The 14,048-nt window shown below is 42.3% G+C and overlaps 2 protein-coding genes across 3 annotated transcripts; both read left to right on the plus strand.

The window, feature by feature from the left end:
- Window positions 1-1,777: 1,777 nt before the first annotated feature.
- Window positions 1,778-4,839, plus strand: mnx2b (motor neuron and pancreas homeobox 2b). Of its 2 annotated transcripts, XR_003670377.1 has the most exons (4): window positions 1,778-2,284; window positions 3,285-3,445; window positions 3,999-4,468; window positions 4,699-4,839. XR_003670377.1 is itself a non-coding variant. In XM_028402275.1 (3 exons), the coding sequence occupies exons 1-3, from the start codon at window positions 1,849-1,851 to the stop codon at window positions 4,416-4,418; spliced, it is 1,017 nt and encodes a 338-aa protein (XP_028258076.1). In that variant the 5' UTR covers window positions 1,778-1,848; the 3' UTR covers window positions 4,419-4,839. The 2 variants fall into 2 exon arrangements, 1 of the variants encoding a protein (XP_028258076.1); XM_028402275.1 differs by having other exon boundaries at window positions 3,999-4,839.
- A 3,719-nt stretch (window positions 4,840-8,558) lies between these two features.
- Window positions 8,559-13,900, plus strand: atic (5-aminoimidazole-4-carboxamide ribonucleotide formyltransferase/IMP cyclohydrolase). Its single transcript, XM_028401892.1, has 15 exons — window positions 8,559-8,709; window positions 8,866-8,992; window positions 9,105-9,248; window positions 10,089-10,177; window positions 10,320-10,471; window positions 11,430-11,586; window positions 11,916-12,041; window positions 12,128-12,235; window positions 12,315-12,400; window positions 12,484-12,573; window positions 12,673-12,798; window positions 12,875-12,967; window positions 13,051-13,233; window positions 13,346-13,501; window positions 13,588-13,900. Exons 1-15 carry the CDS (start codon window positions 8,691-8,693, stop codon window positions 13,705-13,707), a joined length of 1,776 nt encoding a protein of 591 aa, XP_028257693.1. The 5' UTR covers window positions 8,559-8,690; the 3' UTR covers window positions 13,708-13,900.
- Window positions 13,901-14,048: the final 148 nt, after the last annotated feature.

Consider the following 14,048-nt stretch of genomic DNA (forward strand, 5'->3'; position numbering starts at 1 on the left):
TTGGTTTGTCAGATATAAAGACATGTGGCATTTAGGGTTTTTTTTTTAAATCTATTTTAATGTTAAAAATGACAAATATAGAAATATACGCCCAGGTGTAGCTGCAGCATCATTTGATCCTTTCAAGGATAAAATAGGCACGTTAACACTCGAAGCAGGCGCACAGCTTCAATTTAATTTGTGCGCCTCTCTCAACAGGCCCCGGGTGACGGATCTACCTTGGCCTGGCTATTTAAATTACTTTCAAATCATAAAAGCAAGGAAACGAGGCTTTGGAAGGTGGAAGAGGTTGAGAGAAACAGGCAGAAAGCAACACTGATTTTCCTGGAGCAAATTACCTCTATATCAGCGCAGGAGACAGGCGGTAATCTGCCTGATAGAGAGCTGAGGGTGAGAGACATGCTGCAATGCTGGAGATGGAGAGAGAGGGAGTGAGACGGAGAGGGGGAGAGGGGGGCGGACCTGGGACACCCGCTCCAATCTTCTGGAGGTCAACAATGTGCATATGCACGGGACAAATTACAAATCATGAGGAGGGGTCTTGAGAAGATGTTGGATGAATGGATTTCATGCAGTTTGTAATCTAAAGCTGCATGTGCAACGTTCAACTAATTCAGTATCCTATCAGATTTAAATGTACATTTCATAGTAAACAGCATTTTAAAAGTCTGCAGACCTTTTAAGGCTTTTATTCTGAAACTTTATGGCCTCGTGCATTTAAAACAATCATTCCTCTTTAACGGAATTATCAAAAACAAACTGCTGACATGTTACAGGGCTTCGCTTTCTTCTTGTCTAGCCTATATAGATAATTTTATCTTAAATACCATGTTCGTCTCAGATAACTGATTTTGTCTGCAGCACAATTATACAGTAACCTGCTATTATTTTTACAAGTTCTTTATCTTATCAGGGTTGCCATGGCGCGTTTAAAACAGTCAGGCTCTTCTGAGGCGCCTCCGCTCTGTCATTAGTTCACAGTAAGCAGACGGCCAATTAACGCGCAGCCTCTTCTGCCAAGTCATTACAGCTTTATATGGTTTGTGCGCAAATCTTTGTCGTAAACTTTAATGGCACTGGTATGGCCTTAGTATGAGAATGAATCGGGGTATTAATATGAATAATTTAAATACTGGACACATTTTTTATGAAATCTAATAACATTAGTGTTGAAAAAGTGTTTGGTGATGTGGTGTGGAAGAAGTTCGCAGCGCTGATGATTAGTTTAGACTCAGAGCAGCGTATATAACTCTTTGTTTATGGCAGGTAGCTTGGTGAGTATGCGGTGGGCTGGCAGTAAGATAGATACTGAAAATACAATTGCCCAATCTTCTAATGTACCAGCGCACTTTGATGCAGTTGAAGGTGTTTGCAGGCGGGACAAGGGTTGGACATTACCTCACTCTGAATGCTTTCTGGGGGGAGAAACGAGCGAGTAATTAGCTGATTAGAGGCCCGTCAGAGCAGTTCAACCTCCAGCCAATCCCAGCTCACACCGGCCTGCAGGGGTGGAGAAGGACGGGCTGATGGAGCGGGACACATACCTCTGTAGTTTGTGTTATGTAGCAGAGAGCCATGTGTAGCTGCGATTTAAGCATACTGATGGAGGGATGAGCATGCACACATCCCAGTTTATTTTTAGTCTTTATACAAGTGCATATTTATAATGCATTGTTTTTAAACAGCGTATAAACATTTCAGACTGGTTTTATAAAGAAGTTATGAGTTTGTGACTGAAGAGGCTCCGCTGTCTGCGCGCTGACGCACGGCACAGGTGCGCACCGGCCAAGCTTGACGCGTTTTTTTTTTCTTTGAGACTCTGAAGTCTCACTGCTGTGTGAAGCCGTCATGGAGAAGTCGAAAAACTTCAGAATCGACGCCCTGCTTGCCGATGAGACCAGCAACCGGGGCGGCCGAGACCTGTCCCCCGGTCTGAGCAGCGACAGCCCCGCAGGTAGCCCTATCTCCTGCCGCCGTGCAGACACCCCTTCTCCTCGGGCTGCTCAACTTCACAACGGAATAATCCCCAAGCCGAGTGTCCTAAGTCTTCCTCATCCTGGACTCGCTTCGCTGCCCCAGGGGGCGATTCCCGGCATGTATCCTGCACCTATGTACCCATTGTCGGCACTGGGTGGACAGCACCCCGCGTTCGCGTACACCGGCTTCACACAGCTAACTCAGACTTACCCAGAGCACCTGAAGGCGGCTGCCATGGCTGGATCTCTGCCGCTGGAGCACTGGATACGCGCCGGCATCATGATGCCACGACTGCCAGATTACAGCTGTGAGTATATGATCACATAATAAATCCATAATGCCCCTAAAGCTCAACCAGCAGTTACAAAAAGATGGTCTTCAAGTTCTTCAGGACTCAGTCCTTATCGGCGGAAACAGGGAAAAAAGGTTTTTATTAGGTTGTCTGACTTCAGTAGAAATGCCGCAATGTAATTATTATTATTATTATTATTATTATTATTGTTATTATTATTATTGTGGTTTCTAAGTGGTTTAAAAATTACATCCCTGATTAGCATTCTAATATTAATTAAAAACAAACAAAAACAAAATATGAAACAAGCAGAATCTGGATTGAGCCTTCCTAATTTTTCTTTGTTTTATTTCCTAAATTAAATTTGAAATCTGTAGGCCCAAAATTTCGATTCTGTTTTGTACAATATTTAATTCAGGGAAATGTGCTCGTCTTTCTGGGCTGCGTTAATAACAGCCACGCATCCTCCCGTACAGTATCCAGTGGCCTCACAGTTTACTGCTTATCTGTGTGTCATATTTTAATTTTGGCCCATTTATTTCTCTATAAACGCCAACCGGATGAAAATTGTCTTTGTGCGACGAAGAAACTATAAACAAACACCTAAAACGTTCTGTAGTTCATCAATAAAATCCCAAAAGCCTTCATTGAATTTTCATTAAGTTAATGGCATGCCTATGTTTTTATGGCCTCTGCGCCCGCTTCTGCCGTGTCCCCCCGTCAACAATAAACTGGAGTAAAGCTATTATAGTTAATGATGGCCAGAGAGTGCCGGCATATGTGCCTGTTCCCACCCACAACATCACACTGAACTTCTTGTGTCCTTGGTATTATATAAAGAAGATGTAGTGCCAGTATGTGGCCAAAGATGCTGGACTTTAGACTCAGTGAATCCAAATGTTACCATTTTCAGCTTAATATCAATTAAATTAAAATAAATTCATACATTAAAAATGATGAAATTAGTTTAACTGGAACACCTGTAAATCTAACTTTGGCCCTCTTCCTCTTCCAGCGGGCCATCAGTCCGGCCTACTGGGCAAATGCAGGAGGCCCCGCACAGCCTTCACCAGTCAGCAGCTCCTGGAGCTGGAAAACCAGTTCAAACTCAACAAATACCTGTCCAGACCCAAACGCTTTGAGGTGGCCACATCACTCATGCTGACTGAGACACAGGTGAGACACACGGTTCCTGACACTGAGGAGCTCGGTCAGAAATCACCTTTCAGTTTCTCAGCTGTTTTCTACATACAGGCTACAAACAGCACTTACTGATCAGACCAACCTACTCAAAAAAGCTTGAAGACGATGAAAAAGCTCATTTTTATGAATGACTTTAGGCCAAAAAAAACACTATACAACCAGACAGTACAGTATTTTTTACAAATTAAACATTTCTATAACAATGTAAAACAATTCCAAGAAACAACATTTTATTTAACATCAATGTAAAATTTCAAAGAAGTTATTCTGCCTCTGGTTACAAACGGTCAGATTATGACTGCTTGTGGGGATATGTACCCATCTGATGTGTGGTTATGTCCATCCTGTATGTGTAAGCTTCAGATATTTTGTATTTTCATTCATATTTCTTATACTGATAATCAGAATATGCAGTATTATTCTAAATTATGATATGATCAAATTCATTCAGAGATGCAACAAAACAACAATTCCCGAATTCCTTTTCACATATATCTTCTTTGCTCCGTCATCTCTCTCCATGCAGGTCAAAATCTGGTTCCAGAACCGGAGGATGAAGTGGAAGCGCAGCCGGAAGGCGAAGGAGCAGGCCACCGCCTCAAGCCAGTCTGACACAGAGCGACTACGCAGCATAGGAAAGGCAGCTACCACCAAATCTGATGAGAACCGACAAGCTGTGACTCCGGACGACAGAGGGATGGACCTCGTTTTGGAGGATGGAGAGGAAGAAGAGGAGGAGGAGGAGGAAGAGGAGGAAGAAGAGGAGGTGGACACCCAGCATGGTTTTCCTGTTGCTATGGGTAACAGAGTTGGAATGGCACGATCTACGGACTTCTTGCAGCGCAGCAATGATGTTGGCTACAATCCTCACAGCTCTTTCTCTGATGATGAGCTGGAGGGGGTGCAAGTGGGTGGAGGTGACAGGAAGATTGGAGCAGGACTGTGAAATGATGCCAGGAGAAGACTGAATACACCACAGACACATCACACCAGAAGGTGAAAGATATTTGTCTGGCTTGCTCTGTGAATGTTTTCCAGTCAGGACTTTGGTTGGAATCATTCACACAGCTTCCGTTCAGGATCACAACACATATGTTATCTGTGATAAAAAAAAAAAATAGTAATGACATTTTGTAGCATGCAGAAAAAAGGTGCTCATCTCCTCCATAAATGTAGCTGTTCTTATGAGTCTCCGCCTTCTGGTAACCATGTGTTTATTCTGACAGCTGGAGCTCCACACAGGTGAAGACACACGGTTCCACAAATGAAGGATGTGAAGTGAGCTGTCATGCATCCATACTGATCGACTGCACCATGAAGTTACATTGTGAGCCGTGTGGTGTCCATACATCTGCTCTTCTTGATGTTCTTGGTCCAATATGTTGCACAACATCTCATGCGTTGCGGTTACTTTTGTGCATATTATGTGAATGATAATGTGTTCTTTTGTTCTTGATGATGTTTATGAATTCGTTCCTGTCACTCACATGTAAATGAATGAACTTAATTTATTAGAATGATTGCAAAGATGGATCATATCATGTATTTATCTCTGTTTGTGGTGTTAATGTGAAATAAAATAACACAAAAAAAAGATTTTTTTTGATCAATGGTCCTCAGTATGTCACATTTATATGAGGTTTTGTTCATATAAGGATGCACTGATTTGATGAACTTCCCTGAGCACCTTTCAACAAGAGACATAAGGCGTTACTTGGCAGCTGAAAATCAACCTGCATTGATGACCATAAAACAAAAATGGAAGCCAGGGGAAGCTCGCCTCAGGAGCTTAATGAATCTGAAGATAAGTGAATTTAATCCTGTAGATGAACTGTAAGGAAGTGGCCCTTGGTGCACCTTGGTCACTGCAGTCAAGGCAAAACAGCGTTTGGTTGAACCAGAGTGGTTTTGAAAACAAGTGCTGCGGATTTGGAAACAATAAGGAGCAGTGCACATGATTGGTGCCTCAGGAAAAAGCAGGTGTCATACACACACAGACTCCAGAAAATGATGCTGGAAACAGGCGTCAACAGCGAGAGCATGAGTTTGAAAGGTCAATGGTTCATTGTCCTGCCCCTCCCTGTGCTGTTTTCTTGGGCCAGGCCAATGTGATGCATATATATATGCATGTGATGCATATATATATATATATATATATATATATATATATATATATATATATATATATATATATATATATATATATATATTAACTCCTTCCTGTTTGTTCACCGTGTTGCTGCCTCTAAAGCAAAGCCAAAGTCACTCTCAGGTTTAATTTATTACAGAGGCTCTTGGATATTAATTAGTCTGTGGGGTTTACTGATAGCCAAATAATTAAGTTAATGAATAGGAAGTAAAGCAATCAAAAGCCTGATGGCGAGTGGTCACACAGGCCCGTTTTAATTTCCAAGAGCAACGGCATGATGAGTGTGTGTTACTGTGGCGTGCCGTTTTATTAGGCCCCCATGTTAGGGCTGTGATTAAGGAGCAGATTGGAGGACATGCAATGTGGTGTCATTTAGCCCCCTCTCAGACCACATGGCACACGTTTATATAGTGATTAAATGCATTCTTAACTGGCTGGACAGACTCCGGCTGCTCTTGTGAAAAATACAGAGCTGTGCAGGAAATGCCTTTAATGATGGGACATTTAGCGGAGGCTTCTATGCTTCTATACCAAGAAGAGCTTCAAGGTTATTATATATATATATATATATATATATATATATTATTTAGTCTTTTTTCTGACCATCAAAGCCTTTTGTAAAGAAGATATCTCAGAAAGGACTTCACAGAATTTTGACAAATTTGGAGCAAAGATTCACTCTAGGATGAATTTAGTGGTCAAGGGTCAAAGGTCAAGAGCAACCAGGATAGATATGGCTTATAGGTTTGGTGTAGTTTATCTCTCTCTTTCTCTTGTGAGATGGTAAATTAAGCCGAATTCTTCTTTTTTTTAGTTTCTGATCAGTTGCAGCAGACCTGGACAGGTCAGGAAAAGCAACTTCCCAAGAAAACAGACATTTTTGAACATCTTCTATGAACAAATACCTTGTGTGAGTTAATTAAATTTCATTGTGACTTCAAAAATGTCTGAAGGGCCCACCAGCCACACAGATTTTGTTTTGTGGAGCCTAAAATTTGAGCATCTCTCTCCTTGGAGGTTGTGCATAATCCATATCTGTCTTGCTCTTATTTTAGTGGTTGTTGACAGCCATTACCATCATGGACACATGAAAATCAAATTTTCACCTCTAGGAGCACAGCCGAACTCCCACCCAGGCCCACAGAGTAACACTCTAAAGGGCCATCAGGACAGCTGAGGTCAGCTGGGATCATGGAAAATAAAGCACTATGTCGGACTCAAAGCAATTTTCATGGAACTTTTTCGCCCATCAGGAGTGAATAGAACAGATTAGAGGCATTGCAGGCTGGACCTCCATCAAACGGCAGCTTTTAATTTGGCTGATGAAAAATCATGCGAATCAATAGGAGCTCATTTAGTTGTGTGATTTGTCAGCTGTGTGACAAATGCCATTTGGCCCGTTTTATGACAAAGGCCCCTGTGTACAAAAATCGCAGCTAATTGATAAGGCAGCGGTGCAATATATGGAGGTCATTGATTCCGTTTCTCCTCTAATTTAATCTGAATACAGCAGTCATGTTGATTAAAAATTCCCCGCGTAAATTACAGTTACTGCTGATAATGCTGTCAGATTTCTCAGCAGCCGCTCGGACAAAAGTGCTGACGGCCTCTCTGCCTCTTTCTTCTTTTAACCAATAATGCATAGTGAGCCTGTGTCTTTCTATAAAAAATCTTTCACTGTCTATTGAATCACTCACATCAGCCCAGAGATGTCAGGCGGGGGCCCTCAAACACAGAGCGGTTACCAGAAACCCCGCATTTTCATAGTTGGACAAATAAATCGGCCCTTTTTTTTTGCTTTGTTGGATTATAAATCAGGAAACCCCTTAAAATATTTACACCCTGTAGTTTAATCAATCAGCAAAACGTCAGCCTCATTACGTAAATATGAACAGATTGCGCGATCTTTTAGCGTAATCACACGTATTGCTGCAGGTTGCAGGACCCGGTCCTGTCACTTAACTAATGGACAAGTAGTGCAGTGAGCGACGGGGCCCAATAAATTCACATCTGTCCGACTTAAAACGCTGTTCTGAAGCACGAAACAGACAACGCTTTTTTCCACCAATAAAGTTTATTGAAAGGGCGTGTTCGGGGATGGACGTGATCATGAACGTTGTTTATTGTTGCAGGGAATGTTATGTTACAGGTGTTTTTACGAATTATACAGGGAATGGTGTCAGTGTAACCTTCAGTTCAGTCATGATCAACAGGGAGATGTAAATAAAAATAAAAAATAAACAGTGCAGTCAAAATTGGAAACTCATTGGGAGTTTTTTAAACTAATAATTATTAGAAGGAGAAAGATGCATCTTTTTTTAGATGGACCTAAAATATTTTTCATTTATTTGGAGTAACTCTCAGTAAAGACACAGATTCACACATCCTGTCTTGTATATGTGGGTTTATCCTGTTAAAACTAGAGGAACATGTATGAAGCTGTGAGCTTGTTTTGCACAAATAGTTCCGTGAACATCAGGTCAATGTCTGCCCTCTTGTGGCAGTATAAAAGAACACACTTCGCCTTCAGCTTTTAGAAGGTTTGCACAAATGAATCTGACTGTACCCGCATCTTATCTATTAATTAAATAAACCAAATATCCTAAAATAAGCTGTGAATGTGTGAGATGCAACTTTGGAGATTTGTTCAGGAGAGAGTTAAATGCTCTATGTACATATTTCAAAGGTGACCTCAGTTTTGATAACTTTTTTAAATTAAAGTTAACAATAAGAGCTGATGTGTTAAGTTATTATATAGTATATATATGGATTCTATACTATGTAATTATGGATGGGCATGTCCCTTTATGTAGGTAAAAATAATAATAATAATAATAATGAAATGCGCATTTTCTGCGCCGCGTGGCTCTCTTGGGTGCGCTTGCGCGTCAGAGGCGGGCCGACCTCAGAAGGGCGGGTCTTTGTAGTTTTCAAGCGCATGATGAAGCAATGAAAAGCGTGTGTGGATTTGTCTCATCCTCTGTTCTCTGTAGCTTCTGCTAATAGTGAACCCTGTCTGAGCAGAGGAACCCTCCAGCCGGCCTCCAGACAAACACCGTGACTGTGAACATGGCCTCATCCGAGCTTGGTAAGAGTTTCCTGCACTTCTGATAAACTCTCTTTCGTCAGCATAAAGTTCTGCGACATGCAGGGTGCTAGCTCATCTCCGCTAACCTTAGCCAACGTGCTCAGCTTTAAACTGAGGGAGCAGGTTTTAAAGTGTCCTCTCCGTTCCCCCTCGCAGCACTTCTGAGCGTGTCGGACAAATCTGGACTGCTGGACTTTGCCAAGAGGCTGGTGGATGTTGGGCTGTCTCTGGTTGCCTCAGGTGGCACAGCCAAAGCCCTGCGCGATGCTGGGCTGGCGGTCAGGTGAGTGCTCAGGTAGACTTCTGGTCTAGTGATGTTGTGTGTCCACAGTTGTATGCTGTAGATGTCCACACGTTACTCTACGTAGCCCTTAAGAGCCTCTGTTGTGTTTTAGGGATGTGTCTGAGCTGACTGGACATCCAGAGATGCTGGGGGGCAGAGTGAAGACTCTGCATCCGGCTGTTCATGGAGGCATCCTGGCAAGAAAAACCTCCAGTGACGCTGCAGACATGGAGAAGCTGGGCTACAGCCTGGTCAGGTGAGGAGGAGGAGAAGAAAAGCTCATCAAACAGTGTATGTGTGTGTGTTAGGTTTTTGTAACCAGGAAGCACATGTAGTAGATTTGGCAGATGGATAATTGGAGAAGTGCTGCTGCTGCAAACTCATCTTGTGACTCTTAATCAGGAGAGCGTGATTACATCAGACTTCACAGTGTGCCATTGATAAACTAAACCCCACACTGGATTCAGGTCTGATATCGACACAACACAAAAATCAATTAGTTCTCAGTTTCAGTGATAAATTGTGAGTCTTTTGTGTGTTAAAAACATCTGAGGAGCGATCATCAGATGGAATTCAGTCTGTAGCGGACCACAGCTGATTGTTCATAGAATCCCAGAACAACAGCAAAGAACCTGATCTGTGTATCCACAGCACTGAAACACACATCGTCCTTCAGGCTGTGACACTGATATCAGCAGAATATTTAGCTCAAAATTTGAGTTGTACAAGTACAGGGTTGTGCTTACTTAAATGTAGGAGCAGGGGAAGCTAATGTCCTTAAAACAAAATGAAGAACTTGTGTAAATCCAAGCACATGGGTCCTCATGACACACATGCTCTTCATAATTCTCTTAAACCTGTCCTAAGCATGACTCTAAGCATGAAGCATGCCTATAGTTTTACTTTTTGTTTTTGTCTCATTTTCAAATGTTGAAATGCAGACTATTTTGAATAGTTTGAAGGAATTAAAGATGATACTACAGCTGTATCTAAAATGTGTATTACTGTGATACGTTTTTTACTCAGCTGTACCATCTGCTCTCACTGTAAACATCAAAATGTGTGGTTGTTTATTTCTTTGGTTGCTCTTCTTCAGAGTGGTGGTGTGCAACCTCTACCCATTTGTAAAGACTGTCTCCAGCCCAAGTGTTACAGTGGAAGGTGCTGTAGAGCAGATTGACATCGGTAAGTCAAGCTAATCTATATTTAGGAAGCTTAATGATAAATAATTAATGTGTTAATTCTTAAATTACTCTATTGAAAACTTGAATACTAAAAGTTCTCTGAATATTCATCATAAAGTGATACTGTCTTTGTCTTTGTCCAGGTGGTGTAACGCTGCTGAGAGCAGCAGCAAAGAACCACGCTCGTGTCACCATTGTATGTGATCCTGCTGATTATTCCCTGGTTGCTAAGGAGATGGAGAGTTCAGGAGACAAAGACACGACCCTGGAAACACGCAGGACTCTGGCTCTCAAAGTACGTTTGTTTTCTCACCACAAGCAAATGTGTGACTTGAATTTATAAAAGACTGAGAAGACTTTGTCTTCCAAAATGCAACATTACTTAGTGAAGATATTTTGAATTCTGTCAGGCCTGTTAGGTCTGGATTTACACCAGCTGCAAAACAACTGTGGAACACACAGTGCAGCTTCTTAACTTCCACTCTGAAACAGTGAGAGTTCAACATCACAGCATTTTATTTTAAAAATCTAAAAAAAACAACAGTGCCTCAGTCGTGGAGCAGTGTGGAGCTGAGCTTCTGAAACGCGCTGCTACGCGGCTGCTGTGACAACTCATTGATGGTGTAAATCCGGCTTTAGATCTGGGGCAAAATTATTCTTCTACAGTTTCCTAGAATTCTTTAAAAGATAAGTTTCTCCAGTTTAAGCTTATTAACAAGAAATAAAAAGTAGGGGATAGATTATTTCCTGGTTTGTCTAATAGCACCCTTCATTGTTCAGACCTGTTGAGTCACGTGTGGGAAGAAATGTCCTGCGATATGAAATGAAGAATTTTGCCTCTGGCTGTTGAAAGCTATGAGTAGGTGTCGGTTATATTCTTACGAAACGAAACAGCCTGATAACAGCCCGTGTTTGTGTTACTAATTTAAGCCTGGTCATGAAAAATACATGAGGATGGTCACTAAGGAGGATTTGCTCTCTTGCTCTGGTTTTTGTTTGCTTGCATAGAGGTGAGGGTCAAAGGACAAAGTCCAGTGTAGACTTTTTATCACAGGTGTTGAAATGTGTGTTTAGGTCACAGAGTTTAGGATTGATGACCTCTCACATTATATTCAGTCTCATCTTGTTATTGTTAAATGCATTCAAATAAAGCCATGAATGGTGTTGCTCTGGTCTGGTAGCACAGTGTTGCAGAGGTTTGGTTGTTCATACGGTAACAATGATTATGTGTTTTCTCTCATCACTGGTCTCAGGCCTTCACACACACTGCACAGTATGACGAGGCGATATCGGACTACTTCCGTGGACAGTACAGTCGTGGTGTGTCCCAGCTGCCTCTCCGTTATGGGATGAACCCCCACCAAGCCCCCGCCCAGATCTACACCCTGCGTTCAGCCCTCCCACTCAAAGGTACACACACACACTCTGTCATAACTGACATAAATGCTTCAGTGTTTTCAATTAGACGGGATGTTGAAGTATCATTTGACTTTTTGGGTAACTCCGGGATGCTAATGCTGGGAGGGTTGTTTCCATCCTTTTTGCTAAGCTAACTGGCTGCTGCTGTAGTTGTTTCAATGAGCCTATTTCTCAAGATGTCAGTTACAAATGCAGCCTTCTACCAGTTTTCTGAGAACTGAATAATGAAAATGTGTCGGTGAGAATGGTAGTTGTAATTGCTTGATTTGTAGAAGACGATAAATAATTTAACCCTGTTTATGTCTTTCTGTTTCTCTTAGTGGTCAATGGTTCTCCTGGTTTTATCAACCTGTGTGATGCACTGAATGCTTGGCAGCTGGTCAGAGAGCTGAAGAACGCCCTCGGCATGGCTGCTGCCACCTCCTTTAAACATGTCAGCCCTGCTGGTAAGACGTGGAGACCTTCAGACACACTGTTCCAACAGTGAACTGTTTTTTTAAATCTAAATATTTGTTTCACCTTTCTTGTGCAGGAGCTGCAGTTGGAGTTCCTCTGACTGAGGAGGAAGCTAAAGTGTGCATGGTGCATGACATGCTGAATGATCTCAGCCCGCTGGCCACAGCCTATGCACGAGCAAGAGGTCAGAAACACTGAACCCTACTCTGCAGAAACTGAAGTATTGTGTACCTCAGAATCATTGACTCACTGTGCATCTCCAGGTTCGGACAGGATGTCTTCTTTTGGAGATTTCATCGCTGTGTCAGACGTGTGTGACGTTCCCACTGCTAAGATTATATCAAGAGAGGTAAAGAACAACATATTGATAAATATAATGTAACTGTGTTTTTGCTCAATCCTGGTTGCTTAATTCATCCTCATTGTTTTTAGGTATCTGATGGTATCATTGCTCCTGGTTATGATGAAGAGGCGCTCAAAATCCTCTCCAAAAAGAAGAATGGCAACTACTGTGTGCTTCAGGTGAATATTCAACTGCACGGATAAATAAAAGTTGCTGCTAACTCTGGTGACACATGCTGAAAGAACCATGTTTGTTTTGTGTCTGTGTGTCTCGGTCAGATGGATCCAGACTATGAGCCTGATGACACTGAGGTCAGAGTGCTGTTTGGTCTCTATCTCAAACAAAAGAGGAATGGGGCGCTAATTGATAAGCAGTTCTTCAGCAACGTTGTTTCCCAGGGCTCGGTGAGTCGGTGCAGCACTGTGTTTTTTTTTGTGTGTGTTTGTCTTACTCAACTTTTTATTGTGTCTGTCCTCTTAGCTCTCCGCAGAGGCTGTGCGGGACCTCACTGTGGCCACCATTGCCGTCAAGTACACCCAGTCCAACTCTGTCTGCTATGCTAAAGATGGACAGGTAAGAACAGACAAGTTAAAGTAGGATGAAGGATTCTAGTTTAGCCATAAATTCTCCATAATGTTATATAATTTTTTTCACAGGTTATTGGTATCGGTGCTGGTCAGCAGTCTCGTATCCACTGCACCCGGCTGGCTGGTGACAAAGCAGATAACTGGTGGCTGAGACGCCACCCTCGTGTCCTGAACATGAAGTTCCGGAGTGGTGTGAAGAGAGCAGAGATGGCCAACGCAATCGACCAGTATGTTAGCGACACCATTGGAGAGGTGAGTGGGGTAACAATGAAAAGTGTTGTATTTACAGAAATATTAGCTTGCTAATTACAAAGCATGCCAACTTCTAAGCTCTAAAATGAAACCCTGTGTTTTGTCTTGGCAGGGTCCAGACTTGGCAGTGTGGAAGTCAATGTATGAAGAGGTGCCTGAGCCTCTGTCAGTCACTGAAAAGAAGAACTGGATCAGCTCCCTGAAGGCTGTGGCTGTCAGCTCAGACGCCTTCTTCCCCTTCAGAGATAACATTGATCGTGCCAAGCGGGTTAATACACACACGCACCCCACACAAACCATGTGTCCATACCGTATTCACTCCATTAAGACTTCTAATCTTTATTTTCTCTACAGAGTGGCGTCGACTTCATCGCAGCGCCGGCCGGCTCTGCTGCTGATGAGGTTGTGATCAATGCCTGCAACGAACAAGGCATCACTCTGGTGCACACCAACATTCGACTCTTCCACCACTGAGCAGCACTTTTCATCTTCTGCACAGGGTATTTTTGAGCAAACTAACACCTTCAACAAGTGTGGAAACACACAAACACACTAATTCCTAAAACAAGAATTGCATTCCTAAATTTTGTAACAAGAAAGGTACAGTAGATGTTAATGTCATTGTAGGTCAGTCACTGTTCAGTTAGAAATAAAATGTGTAATACAGTTTCTGACTATTAGTTTTTTTTTTGTTTTGTTTTGTGCCCGATTTCTAGACCTCGCATAGCCCAATTATGTAGCATTAGCAGGCAAGCTAAGCCTTCTAGAAGGAGCATAATGTCCCAAGACCATCATACAGAAATCGGTCCACAGGA

Source organism: Parambassis ranga, chromosome 3 (assembly GCF_900634625.1).
Source record: "Parambassis ranga chromosome 3, fParRan2.1, whole genome shotgun sequence".
NCBI classification, from domain to species: Eukaryota; Metazoa; Chordata; class Actinopteri; family Ambassidae; genus Parambassis; species Parambassis ranga.

What these genes read in the sequence shown, in the direction of transcription:
- mnx2b (XM_028402275.1), top strand. Translation starts at nt 1,849, where the DNA reads ATGGAGAAGTCGAAAAACTTCAGAATCGACGCCCTGCTTGCCGATGAG. An exon ending in ACGACTGCCAGATTACAGCT is followed by an intron (nt 2,285 to 3,284) that starts GTGAGTATATGA and finishes TTCCTCTTCCAG; the next exon opens with CGGGCCATCAGTCCGGCCTA. An exon ending in TCATGCTGACTGAGACACAG is followed by an intron (nt 3,446 to 3,998) that starts GTGAGACACACG and finishes CTCTCCATGCAG; the next exon opens with GTCAAAATCTGGTTCCAGAA.
- atic (XM_028401892.1), top strand. An exon ending in TAAACATGTCAGCCCTGCTG is followed by an intron (nt 12,042 to 12,127) that starts GTAAGACGTGGA and finishes TTTCTTGTGCAG; the next exon opens with GAGCTGCAGTTGGAGTTCCT. An exon ending in GCTATGCTAAAGATGGACAG is followed by an intron (nt 12,968 to 13,050) that starts GTAAGAACAGAC and finishes TTTTTTTCACAG; the next exon opens with GTTATTGGTATCGGTGCTGG.